Below are 14,319 nucleotides of genomic sequence, written 5' to 3'. Positions count from 1 at the left end.
AACTAAACCAAAGAATCACTTGGCTCATGGCCCCAGCTGAGATGAAGCTTAACATATGGCTGAACTACACAGTTTGGGTCAGGAAGAAATAAGACAGAAGCACAATTTGTGCTCTAAAGCTGAGCACACATATGAAACACTGTGTGGGGGTGTTGATATATTACTCCATTCTACCACCAGATCTTCTTGGCAAAGAATGATATAATTCTGAACAATCTCAGCCTCATATTATCATGAATATGCAAACTGGAGGAAAACCCGCACAATATACAGGACAGAGACAAAAGTACTTATTTGAATAACTGTTGGAATGTCATTTCATTGTTAGTCGAAGGGTAAAAATCAGGTGTTTCTGGTGAAAGATGGGGACTAGAGTATAAGATGGGACACTTGGGTTCAATTCTCAATATAGATTTGGCTAATCAAGGTTTTTAGTTTTCTGCTCAAACTGGAAGTGTTCATTTTTATAATTATTTTTCCCCAGTGTGAATTTCTATTTTTGTCCTTTCAAGATAAACTAAATTTTATTTTATTTTATTTTTAATTTTATTTATTTGAGAGAGAGAGTGAGAGAGAGAGCACAAGAGGAGGTAGGGTCAGAGGGAGAAGCAGACTCCCTGCTGAGCAGGGAGCCAGATGCAGGACTCAATCCCGGGACTCCGGGATCATGACCTGAGCCGAAGGCAGTCGCTTAACCAACTGAGCCACCCAGGCGCCCAAGATAAACTAAATTTTAAAACACAGACAAGATTGCATGCAACTTTAAGGACTTAAAGATAACTGGTTTCTTTTCTTTTTTTAAGATAACTGGTTTCAAACAATAAAGAACAAAACTTTTAATTCTCTTAAATGAAGTCAACTTATTTTGATTATAATAAAAGTATGCACATTACGTATCATATATCCCCAGCCTGGGGGAAAAAAGTTTGGAAAAAAAGGATTTTATCTAAAAAGGAGGATAAGAGCTATACTTTCAGATTTGCTGGCCATCAACACAATACTGTAATTACACTGTAGAAACAGCAATTATAAGAAAAGAAACAGACTCTATTATAGAGTCAGCTATAAAATTTGGATACTACTACTTATTTCATAGAGTTATTTAGAAAATAAAATGAAATACTAATACACACACACAATGCTTAGCACAATAAAGGACAGTTAATAAAAATTCAATAAATGGTAGCCATGAATTACTCTTAATCTTTCTGGGCAGCCTTGGTCTTCTCACTTCTATGTAGGTATAGATCCTTCAAAGAGTTATTGAAGGGATTATATGAAATACTGTATATAAACTACCCAGTTAAATACCTATCATAAGCAAGCAGTCCTAAAATGATAATTTGGGATATAAAAAAACTTATGGAACAGAGTTCCCTTAAATCTATCTAATTCAGGGCACCTGGGTGGCTCAGTTGGTTAAGTGTCTGCCTTTGGACCCTGATCCCAGGGTCCTGGGATGGAGCCCCGCATCGGCCTCCCTGTTTGCAGGAAGCCTGCCTCTTCCTCTCCTCCGCACTCGTGCTCTCTCACTCTTTCTCAAAATAAATAAATAAAATCTTTAAGTCATTCTTTTTTTTTTTAAGATTTTATTTATTTATTTGAGAGAGAGAGACACAGAGAGAGAGGGAACACAAGCAGGCGGAGTGGGAGAAGCAGGCTTCCCGCTGAGCTTGGACCCCGGGATCATGACCTGACCTGAGGGCAGACGTTTAACGACTGAGCCACCCAGGCACCCCTAAATAAATAAAATCTTAAAAAAAAAATCTATCCACTACAATGTCAGTGTTCAACACCATTCTCCAATTTCTTGGAAAGGATGAGTAAGAAGCTGAAAGTCATAAAATGATTAACTCTAAAAAGTAAGTGTAATTTTCTGATCTCACGGTTACCTAACGAATGCTAACTTCTAGAATTTGATAAAGAAGGCAATCATCTCCTTCTGATGAATGCATTAAAAGATGAAATATCTTGGGGTGCCTGGGTGGCTCAGTCGTTAAGCGTCTGCCTTCAGCTCAGGTCACGGTCCCAAGGGTCCTGGGATCGAGCCCCCACATCGGGCTCCCTGCTCATCAGGAAGCCTTCTTCTCCCTCTCCCACTACCCCTGCTTGTGTTCCTGCTCTCGCTGTGTCTCTCTCTGCCAAATAAATAAAATCTTAAAAAAAAAAAGATGAAATATCTTGCTTTGCTCATATTATTTTTATTCTTTAGATGTATTCTATTAGTGAATATTTAGTAGTAGAATAACAGTGGATGACTACTACTATATACTAGTTCAAGGAGAATCCCTAAAAGCATTTGAACACTTTATAGAACACCTAAATCTGGGAAAGTATAAGCAATATGTTCAAAAGATTCTCATCTGGATAACTGTTGTGAAATCTTTACAATGGGGTTTGTTGCTGAAGAAAGAGTTCCTTTTGTGATCCAGAATACAATGACTTATTTAGAGAACTAATCGTAAAGCACTATGTGTTTAAAAAAAAAAAAAAAAGTTACCTGAGCTCTTTGGAAATGCTATTTTTTTTTAAAGATTTATTTATTTGGGCGCCTGGGTGGCTCAGATGGTTAAGCGTCTGCCTCCGGCTCAGGTCATGATCCCAGGGTCCTGGGATCGAGTCCCGCATCGGGCTCCCTGCTCCTTGGGAGCTTGCTTCTCCCTCTGCCTCTCTCTCTCTCATGAATAAATAAAACCTTTAAAAATAAATAAATAAAGATTTATTTATTTGACAGAGAGAGAGAGTGCATAAGCAGGCAGAGTGGTAGACAGAGGGAGAGGGAGAAGCAGGCTCCTGGCCAAGCAGAGAGCCCGATGCGGGGCTTGATCCCAGGACCCCGGGACCATGACCCGAGCTGAAGGCAGACACTCAACCGACTGAGACACCCAGGCGCCCCATGGAAATGCTATTTTTAAAAGAGATACAAACAACATGAATTAGTTTAAAAAGATATATGTAAGTGTAATAAATTCTGCTATGAGCTCTGAATAAGTAAAACCCAATTTGGTCAGGCATGACTTAATTTTCAGTTTGGAGAAGAATAAATAAAATCTAGGTAAAGAACGAAGACAGTATCACTGACCAGACCTGATATATATTTAAGCAACCCTTTTTCCATCTTTGCCCACACACTTTCTCAATTTCCCCCTTTCATTAGAGCATTTCCAAACCAAGTTCTTTCAGTTATACAAATTAATCTCAAAGCAGAGGGGCTGGCATAAATCTGACATTTCTAGGAGTATAGAACAGAAGAGTCCACAGCTTTCACTTGCCTATTTTAAAGAGAATGAAAGCTGGTTTGTTCACTTGCTCAGCAGCTTTAAAAACAAATACAAAGGTTTCATGCTGTCATAGTTTTATTTTATTTTATTTTATTTTATTTTATTTTTTTTTAAAGATTTTATTTATTTATTTGAGAGAGAGAGAATGAGAGATAGAGAGCACGAGAGGGGAGAGGGTCAGAGGGAGAAGCAGACTCCCTGCTGAGCAGGGAGCCCGATGCGGGACTCGATCCCGGGACTCCAGGATCATGACCTGAGCCGAAGGCAGTCGCCTAACCAACTGAGCCACCCAGGCGCCCTCATAGTTTTATTTTAAAGAACAATACTTGTCAAAGGCAGGTAACTGGATAACCAAAAGTAGGATAGCAAAATACAAAAGAAAGCAAAAACAGACACAATTTCATACAAGAAAGATATTAAGCAACTAGGAAAAGCCATCCTATTTTCCACATAAATTAGTCCTAAAGCTAACCTCAAAAAGTTTTCCTTTTGTCCTGATTTTATTCCTCTTTCAGTCCCTTCTAGGAACGCAGAGTACCACCTCCTTCTTCAAGTCTAATGAATGGTACTTGATTTCAAAGAGCTTTAGAAGGTAGCATTCTTTGGCCACCTACTCATTTCAGGTGCACCCCATCATTTACATATTCCAAAGAACTTCCTATGTTAGCTAAATGTGCAGTTTAACAACATGTTTCTATGTTTTTCCCTTGGTGATAGAGGACAAGGCAACAAAAGCTTTCATTCATGAGGCACTGCAGATTTCATCCACTGGAGTAGATCTAAGAAAATATAACTGTTCAGTGTAATTTATCCAATATTCAGAATTATTAACTTGTTTCAATACTGACCTTTGCTTTTGATCCCAATGAAAGATTAGCCGTATTGTAGCAGCATGTCCCCAACTCTCCCCTGGTGGGAACAAGAACAGAACAACTGTATACTGCCTTACTGACAAGGTTATAAGTCTCTCAGAATGCCTCTGACCAGAACAGTTTCACTTTACCTAATTTAACACAAGAATATATTTATACTTTCTTTTTTTTCATGTTCTTTGTGTAGTTTTATGTATTCCAGTGTAAGAAAAATACCTGGCATGTTACTTGGGACCAACTAAGAGGTCCATACCTGATGTCTATACGTAGGAGCCCAACCAAGAGATACTGGAGCGGGAGTGGGATTGGATATTTACAGGGTGACTGTATATTGGGGAGAATGCAGGATGGAGGAAAGGCCGCCTGGATTTGATCACCATACATTACATCATTAGTTTTTGATGCAGTGTTCCATGATTCACTGTTTGCGTAACACCCAGTGCTCCACGCAGAATGTGCCCTCTTTAATACCCATCACCAGACTAACCCACTCCCCAACCCCCTCCCCTCTACAACCCTCAGTTTGTTTCTCAGAGTCCATAGTCTCTCATGGTTCGTCTCCCCCTCCGATTTCCCCCCTTCATTTTTCCCTTCCTGCTATCTTTTTTTTTTTTTAAACATATAACATATTATTTGTTTCAGAGGTACGGGTCTATGATTCATCAGTCTTACACAATTCATAGCGCTCACCATAGCACATACCCTCCCAGAATATACTTATACTTTCAAAACCCCTTGTACACATGGGTAACATCCTGAGATTAACAGATTTTTACCTATCTGTGGAAATACTGAAGATCAGTATCCTTGATTTGCTTTCAGAAAACTTTATAGTTTGAGCCAACATTTTATCAATCTTCCATATCATCAGACCTACTAACATATTTCTGGCTACCAGAAGAAAAGCAAAAACTCTGACAGAATATTCTTAAAGAATTCAGTAAAAGAAAATTCTCGAAGCATTGTGTCCTAACAAAACCATGACTGAGGTTAGAAAGAGTCATAAGTCTATTCACTGTAGTGTGATGTGTATTTAAACGGATTCCCCCTTCCTTCTGCCTAAGACTTTCTGAGGGCAAGAGTCATCTTAAGAATATTTATATGCTTGGTGCCTGACACAATAGTTGCCACATAGTAGATGCTCAATAAATGGTTGTTAAAATAACTGAAAGGATGAGTGGGTATCTAAAGCCACTGTGCTCCATACTAAGACTTTTCAGTGAATAATCAGATACAATTTCTGCTTTCATGGTGCTTACAGTACTCAACAAGCATCACATGAAAGAGGTAGAAAAAATGTGTTAAGTTAAAAATACTTATCTGGGGCGCCTGTCTGGCTCGGTCAGAAGAGCCTATTAATTCTTAATCTTGGGGTCATGAATTCAAGCCCCATGTTGGTTGTTAAGATTACTTAAATAAATAAAAAACTTAAAAAAAAACCCAAAAACTTATCTGATTAATTACCCACCCAACGCAGGAACCAGTAAGGCCCGATTTCTATCAATCTTCGTTGTCATCTGATTAGTTAAAAGTACCTAAAAAAAAAAAAGTGAGAAAATTAGGTGAATCTCTCCCCAAAATTATCAAGGAAATAATTCTGTGATTTTAGTGTTCTGAATACAATTTAAAGAAAAATATATTTAGGTAATGAAAACTTTTCTGATAACTTTTTAATTTGTCCATAAGTTATCTGAAAACATGAATCTATTGAGCATAAACATTTTTAACAGACAAGAAAAATTGTGAAAATGGAAGAATAAAAATATAACAGATAATAAATACATAAAGGTGTAAAGAGACCATGTATAAAAACTTCATAACTGGGAGCATTGGAAAAACCTCACTTTTATAATTTAAATTTTGGAAAAGCCAATAGAAACCACCAGACCAGGGGTGCCTGGGTGGCTCAGTCGGTTATGCGTCTGCCTTTGGCTCAGGTCATGATCCCAGGGTCTTGGGATCGAGCCCTGTGCTGGGCTCCCTGCTCAGCGGGGAGTCTGCTTCTTCCTCTTTCTCTGCCTGCGTTCTGTCAAATAAATAAATAAAATCTTAAAAAAAAAAAAAAAGAAAGAAAAAGAAATCACCAGACCAACAGCAGGAATATCAATAGTGGTGATAAATATTTATTGAGTACTTAATACATGCCAGAAACTATGCTAAGTGCTTTACGTTCATTATCTAGCCTTCACAACAACCCCATGAATGAGGTATTATTATTAATATTTTTTGATGTTATTATTCCAGTTTAACACATGAGAAATCAGAAGCTTAGAAAGATTGAGTCTGGGGCGCCTGGGTGGCTCAGTTGGTTGAGCGACTGCCTTCGGCTCAGGTCGTGATCCAGGAGTCCCTGGATCGAGTCCCGCATCGGGCTCCCTGCTCAGCAGAGAGTCTGCTTCTCCCTCTGACCCTCCCCCCTCTCATGTGCTCTCTCTCTCTCTCTCATTCTCTCCGTCTCAAATAAAAAAAACCAAATCTTAAAAAAAAAAAAAAGAAAGAAAGATTGAGTCTGGTATTTTTGTTTTTGCTACCACTGTTGCCTCTCTAGAATATATTTAATCAAAAGAGTGTGAGATACTTAATAACTCACTGTTTACATCTTTAGGAAAGAGGCAAATACACTATTACCATTTCTGGTTTTATAGGAAAAGGAAGAACCCGAGGCAAAAATTATGAGAAAAGACTTAAAATCATAAAGAAAATACAGAAGTAGTAAAAAATAAAACCCAGCAATCAAGTCAAATGACTCCAAATTATAGTCTACTGATAACAGATATAGGTGTTGCTTTACTCAAAATGGCCCTCAAGGCTAAAAATAGTACTAATTCTTTTGGATTGAATAGTGACCTATAGAAAAGATTCCATGCTTTGAAGGATAGTAATTTTTTTGTTTTTTTAATTCCAATTTAGTTAACATAGTGTTATATTAGCTTCAAGTGTACAATATAGCGATTAAACAATTCTATACATTACTCAGTGCTCATTAAGTATACTCTTTATTTAAAGATTTATTTAGAGAGTGAGCAAGCAGGGGGGAGGGAGAGAGAGAATCCTTAAGCAGATTCCTGCTGAGTGCAGAACCTGACATGGGGCTCGATCCCAGGACCTGAGACCATGACCTGAGCTGAAACCACGAGTTGGATGCTTAACCGACTGAGCCACACAGGCGCCCCAAGATAAGTGTACTCTTTTTTTTTTATTAACATTCTTAGTTTTATTGATCCTCTCATGAAAAATCTGCACAACCACCACAGATAAAGCCACTGCAGCATCTTTACTCCTTCTGTTGTCCAATCTCCAGCTCACTTCTTTTTGCCAGCACCAACGTTGGCTTTTGCAGTCCCCCTGACTTTCTTCATTCTGTTCTTATGTTCCTTTCTCTGTTTTCTTGATGTCTTTTTCTTCTCATACAGGCCATGTCTTGCAAGTCTGTGTTTGGGTTCATTTTTCTTTGCATAATCCAAAGAATCATAAATCATGCCAAAGCTGGTTGTCTTGCCACCACCAAAATGGGTTCTGAATCCAAAAACAAATATGACATCTGGTGTGGTCTTGTACATTTTGGCTAGTTTTTCCCGAATTTCTGTCTTAGGTACCGTTGCCTTTCCAGGGTGAAGAACATCAATGACCATCTGTTTCCGCTGAAGTAGTCGGTTAGTCATGAACTTCCTGGTCCGGATAGTTACTGTGTCGTTCATGATGGCGGCCGATAAGTGTACTCTTAATCCCTTTTGCCTATTTCACCCATTCCCCCACCCACCTCCCCTGTGGCAACCATCTGTTTGTTCTCTATAGTTAAGAGCCTGTATATATACACACACATACACATACATACATATACACACACGTTCTTTATCCATTCATCTGTCAATGGACACTTGGGCTGCTTCCATATCTTGGCTATTACAAATAACACTGCTATAAACATGGGGGTGCATATATCCTTTTGAATTAGTGTTTTCTTATTCTTTGGGTCAACATCCAGGAATACAATTACTGATAATTCTATTTTTAGTTTTTTGAGGAACCTCCATACTGTTTTCCACAGTGACCACAAAAAGAGTTTGCATGCCCACCAACAGTGCACAACGTTCCTTTTCCTCCACATCCTCGCCAACACTTGGCTGTTTCTTGTGTTTTTTATTTTAGCCATTCTAACAGTGTGAGGTAATATCTCACTATGGTTTTGATTCAGATTTCCCTGATGAGTGATGTTAAGCATCTTTTCATGTGTCTGTTGGACATTTGTACATCTTCTTTGGAGAAATATGTGTTTACGTCTTCTGCCTGTTTTTTAATTGGATTATTTGTTTTTTGGGGTATTGAGTTGTATAAATTCTGGGTTTTTTAAAATACTGCCCTAAAGCCAAAAGACCTGGCCTATAAGCACTGAGTTGTATAAATTCTTTATGTATTTTGGATACTAACCCCTTACTGGATATATCATTTACAAGTACCTTTTCCCATTCAGTAAGTTGCCTTTTAGTTCTGCTGACTGCTTCCTTTGCTATGCAGAAGCTTTTTATTTTAATGTAGTCCCAATCATTTTTTTTTGTTTCCCTTGCCTCAAAATGAAGGACAGTAGAGAAAAAGAGTGTTTAAGGCTGACTGAATACCGGGCACCTGGGTGGCTCAGTCAGTTAAGCGACTGCCTTCAGCTCTGGTTATGATCCCAGAGTCCTGGGATCGAGTCCCATATCAGGCTCCCTGCTCAGCAGGGAGCCTGCTTCTCCTTCTCCCTCTGCCTGCCACTCCCCCTGCTTGTGCTGACAAATAAATAAAATCTTAAAAAAAAAAAAAAGCTGACTGAATACAGTAAAAGATTATTTGACACCTCCCAGCCCCAAATTCTCCAGAAAGAGTTATTTTAAATATTCTTCCAATAGAGATCTTCCCCCCAGAAATATGACTGATACTACTGCAAGCTAACAGTGATGAAGAACTTCTATGAAAAGCAATGAGAAAAGGTACCTACTCTGAAAAAGGCACCAGTTCCATAAGGAAACTGAGAAAGAAAAGGCTGTTTGGCTATTCCCCCTGCGCTGATAACACCCTAAAATTTTTGTTTGTCTACAAAGGAGAAATCTGTGCTCCATCTGGATTTCAATTAGGCACAAACTGGATGACATGACTTTCTTCTAGTTTCTCTTCCCTTAAGTGCCACAGTGGCTTCCCCATGTCACATCAGGCATCTTAGAAAAAGCTAAGCAGGAATTTAAATTGGTAATTAACTGAAATATATGACTAACTGGCATCCCCAACATGCAGAATAATACCCTTTACAGACCACCGAGTGTTTAAGCTCTAGCAACTGGGATATTTATACCAACACTTTTTGGTTAGAGGCACACCATTCAATTCTGCAACCATTAGGCACATACACAGCTTTTTAAAATTAAATTAAAATTAGACATTCAGTTCCTCAGTAGCACTAACCATTTTTCAAGTGCTCAATAGCCATGCAATTGCTGTATTAGACTGAGCATTTTCATCTTCCCAGAAAGTCCTATCAGACAGCACTGGTTTACAGAGTACAGGTATCCCATGCTTTTGAAAAGTTCCTGTTATGCCACTTCACTTTTATGAAAGACCTATATTAGTACCTGTTTTTGCTAACCATAAGAAATCCAAAGAGGATTTTCACTTTTATGAAAAAAAAAAAAAAAGTGAAAAGCAAATAGTTTTCAGCTTTTGTTTTGCAGAGAACCGCCATAGAGGCAGACTGCACCCAGGCAGGGAGAGCAGCATCACCAAGCTCCTTCCCCTGGGAATGATACTCAGCATCTTAGCATCAAGCTGCCATAGCTTTGAACTGTGTCTGTGGGCATCTGTGCTCTATCTTGATTTGCTTTGTGCATTCATTAGCAACAACTGTCCTAAGATATCAGAAAAGATATATAAATGTAAATAGATGTACTGGCTTACCAACTGTTAAACAACCCAAAATCAGAATTTGCACTTTTAGCAATTACTTATAAAAGAATCACATGACCTCTGCAAAAACATTGGGTTTACCATATTAAAGAATGAATCTTTAAAATAGTGAAGTAACAATCACTTCTAAATTATGAAGTTCATTGCTTTAAAAATATACTTGTCACCCAAATGTCCTTCAATTGATGAATAAACAAAATGTGATATATTGAGAGAAAATGCAAAGTTAATCAGTCATAAAAAGGATACTGATATATGCTACAACATGGATGAATCTTGAAAACATTATCCTAAGTGAAAGAAGCCAGACATAAAAGACCAGATATTGAATGATTCTATTTATATAAACCATCCAGAAAAGATGAACCTATACAGACAGAAAGCAGACTAATGGTTCTCAGGGGCTGATGAGAGGGTGCAACGGAGAGTGACGGCTAATGAGCACGGGATTTCATTTTGGGGTGATGGGAATGTTCTAAAATTAAGATAGTGATTGTTTCACAACTCTGTAAATATACTACAAACCACTGAACTGTACACATTAAAAGGGAGAATTTTATGGTATGGTAATTAAATCTCAATAAAGCTGCTAAAAAACATTTCTGCTAATAATCAAATTAATGAATCTCTAAAAGGATTCTATCATAGTTTGGCAAAGATTTAAAAGACTCAAAGTTGGTAAAGATGTGGAAAAACAAGAATTCCCATTCATTGCTATAGAGAACATACTTTGGAACATGGTTTCTGAGAGTGATTTGATAAAATATAATGTAATATTTAAAAACAGATACCCCCCCAAAAAAATAAGTAAATAAAAAGAGATATTCCTTTGATGTAATACTTTCAGAAATAACTGGATAAACGGAGAAAAAGGCATATATAAAGTTGCTGACTGCAGTTTTTTATTTTTATATATTTATTTATTTTAAAGATTTTACTTCTTTGTCGGGGGGGTGGGGGAGAGAGAGAACACAAGCAGGGGGAGGGGCAGGCTGAGGGAGAAGCAGGCTCCTCGCTGAGCAAGGAGCCCAATGCAGAACTTGGATCGCAAGACGCTGGGATCATGACCCAAGCCAAAGGCAGACGCTTAACCAACTGAACCACCCAGGTGTCCTGACTGCAGTTTTTTCAATAGTGAAAAACTGAAGCCAACTTTAAAGACAATACGGGGGTGATTAAAAAACTATGCTATGAGGGGCATCTGGGTGGCTCAGTTGGTTAAGCAACTGCCTTCGGCTCAGGTCATGATCCTGGAGTCCCGGGATCAAGTCGCAGGGAGTCTGCTTCTCCCTCTGACCGTCCTTCCTCTCATATTCTCTCTGTATCATTCTCTCTCTCAAATAAATAAAATCTTTAAAAAATAAAAAAATAAAAAACTATGCTTTGAAAGAGTGCTCAACATCACTTGGCATCAGGGAAATACAAATCAAAACCACAATGAGATACCACCTCACACCAGTCAGAATGGCTAAAATTAACAAGTCAGGAAATGATAGATGTTGGCAAGGATGCAGAGAAAGGGGAACCCTCCTACACTGTGGGTGGGAATGCAAGCTGGTGCAGACACTCTGGAAAACAATATGAAGGTTCCTCAAAAATTGAAAATAAGGCTACCATACAACCCAGCAACTGCACTACTGGGTATTTACCCCAAAGATACAAATGTAGTGATCCAAAGGGGCACATGCATCCCAATGTTTATAGCAGCAATGTCCACAATAGCTTTGGAAAGAGTCCAGATGTCCATCGACAGATGAATGGATAAAGAAGATGTGGTATATATATGCAATGGAGTATTATGCAGCCATCAAAAAATGAAATCTTGCCATTTGCAATGATGTGGATGGAACTAAAGGGTATTATGCTAAGCGAAGTAAGTCAATCAGAGAAAGACAAGTATCATATGATCTCAATTATATGTGGAACTTGAGAAACAAGGCAGAGGATCATAGGGGAAGAGATGAAAAAATGAAACAAGACGAAACCAGAGAGGGAGACAAACCGTAAGAGACTCTTTTAATCTCAGGAAACAAACTGAGGGTTGCTGGAGTTGAGGCGGGTGGGAGAGATGGGGTGGCTGGGTGATGGACACTGGGGAGGGTATGTGCTATGGTGAGCACTGTGAATTGTGTAAGACTGATGAATCACAGTTGTGTACCCCTGAAATAATACTTCGTATGTTAATAAAAGTAAATAAATTAAAAAAAAAAACTATGCTACATTGGGACACCTGGGTGGCTCAGTTGGTTAAGCGTCTGCCTTTGGCTCAGGTCACGATCCCAGGGTCCTGGGATCGAGTCCCGCATCAGGCTCCCTGCTCAGCAGGAAGTCTGTTTCTCCCTGTTCCTCCTCCTCCCCTCCTGCTCATGCTCTCTCTCTCTCGCTCTCTGACAAATAAAATCTTTAAAAAACAAACAAAACAAAACAAAAAACTATGTTATAATCATACAATGGAACACTATATAAGCTGTTAAGGTATACTTATAAAGTATTGTATATGGAAAAATGCTCACAATATATTAAGTGAAAAACAAAAAACTGCTTTGTATAATAGCATGAATATGATCTTTATTTTTTTATTTTATTTATTTTTAAAGATTTTATTTATTTATTTGACAGAGAGAGACACAGCAAGAGAGGGAACACAAGCAGGGAGAGTGGGAGAAGGGAAGCAGGCTTCCCGCAAAGCAGGGAGCCCGATGCGGGGCTCGATCCCAGGACCCTGGGATCATGACCCAAGCCGAAGGCAGATGCTTAACGACTGAGCCACCCAGGTGCCCTATTTTTTTTTTAATGTTTTATTTTTATTTATTTGACAGAGAGAGACAGCTAGAGAGGGAACACAAGCAGGGGGAGCGGGAGAGAGAAGCAGGCTCCCCTGCTGAGCAAAGAGCCCTATGTGGGGCTCAATTCCAGGACTCTGGGATCATGACCTGAGCCAAAGGCAGACACTTAATGACTGAGCCACCCAGGCACCCGTGAATATGATCTTTAATAAATATGGGGCGCCTGTGTGGCTGAGGCTCAGTCGGTTAAGCATCTGCCTTTGGCTCAGGTCATGATCTCAGGGTCCTGGGATCGAGCCCCGCATTGGGCTCCCTCCTCAGCAGGAAGCCTTCTTCTCCCTCTCCCATTCCCCCTGCTTGTGTTCCCTCTCTCGCTGTCTTTCTGTCAAATAAGTAGATAAAACCTTTAAATAAAAAGAAAAAAAATCTTAAAAAAAATATGTGTATATAGGGGCACCTGGCTGACTCGGTAGAGCATGCAACTCTTGATCTCAAGGTTGTGAGTTCAAGGCCCATGTTGGGTATACAGATTACTTTAAAATAAAAATAAAAACTTAAAAAACTTAATACGTTTGGAAAAATAGGTACACTAAACTCAAGAATAATTATCTCTGGGTAATAGATACCTTACTTACTTTCTACACTTTTGATTGGTTAGAACTTCTTTTACAGAAAGCATATATAAAATTGTGAAATGTATTTATTATCGAAAGTCCTAAATGCTTCTATACATGGTAACTGGGAAATTAAAAAAATCAAGCAAAGTGGTGAGCGCTGTGAATTGTGCAAGACTGTTGAATCACAGATCTGTACCTCTGAAACAAATAATGCAATATATGGTAAGGAAAAAAAAAAGAAGATAGCAGGAGGGGAAGAATGAAGGGGGGGAAATCGGAGGGGGAGACGAACCATGAGAGATGATGGACTCTGAAAAACAAACTGAGGGTTCTAGAGGGGAGGGGGGTGGGGGGATGGGTTAGCCTGATGGTGGCTATTAAAGAAGGCACGTTCTGCACGGAGCACTGGGTGTTATGCACAAACAATGAATCATGGAACACTACATCAAAAACTAATGATGTAATGTATGGTGATTAACATAACAATAAAAAATTTAAAGAAAAAAAAAGCAAAGAAGAATTCATAGAGGGAAAAGTATGCTCTCAACCCCACAAAATCCTATTTCTAGAAGTAGTCATTATGGACATTTTGAGCCTTTCAGATCTTTTTGTTGATATATATAAATATAAATGCACATATAGAATTTTTATTTTTCTCAAAAGTGGGATCACATAAAATATATTATGTGACTTGAATCTTTTTACTTAACCATATATCTGGACATATCTTGTTCTGTGTTAGTACATGTATATTTACATTACTCTTCTTAAACACTGCATAGTATTCCATGTTACTGTTTAGATTACTTTTTTAATCAGAAAAGATAAA

General features: G+C 38.6%; 1 protein-coding gene across 6 annotated transcripts in view; it reads right to left on the bottom strand.

Annotated features, from left to right (window-relative positions):
• RAD51C (RAD51 paralog C) overlaps positions 1-14,319 on the bottom strand; it is a 51,539-nt gene that overhangs the window by 6,771 nt on the left and 30,449 nt on the right. For 4 of the 6 annotated variants that reach the window (XM_088028347.1, XM_028109180.2, XM_028109182.2 and 1 more), the window contains exons 6-7: positions 5,622-5,688; positions 4,130-4,190 (exon numbers count right to left, since the gene is read on the bottom strand). In XM_088028347.1, the coding sequence (XP_087884473.1) occupies positions 4,130-4,190; positions 5,622-5,688 (128 nt within the window). Of the gene's footprint in view, positions 1-2,500; positions 2,696-4,129; positions 4,191-5,621; positions 5,689-14,319 lie in introns of all 6 variants that reach the window. The other 2 variants (XM_088028345.1, XM_088028346.1) reach the window with 1 other exon arrangement.

Source organism: Eumetopias jubatus, unplaced genomic scaffold (genome assembly GCF_037043125.1).
Source record: "Eumetopias jubatus isolate StellerSeaLion01/CBP00866 unplaced genomic scaffold, mEumJub1_p1.0 scaffold_10, whole genome shotgun sequence".
Taxonomy (NCBI): Eukaryota; Metazoa; Chordata; class Mammalia; order Carnivora; family Otariidae; genus Eumetopias; species Eumetopias jubatus.
This window is presented reverse-complemented; position numbering and strand designations above follow the sequence as displayed.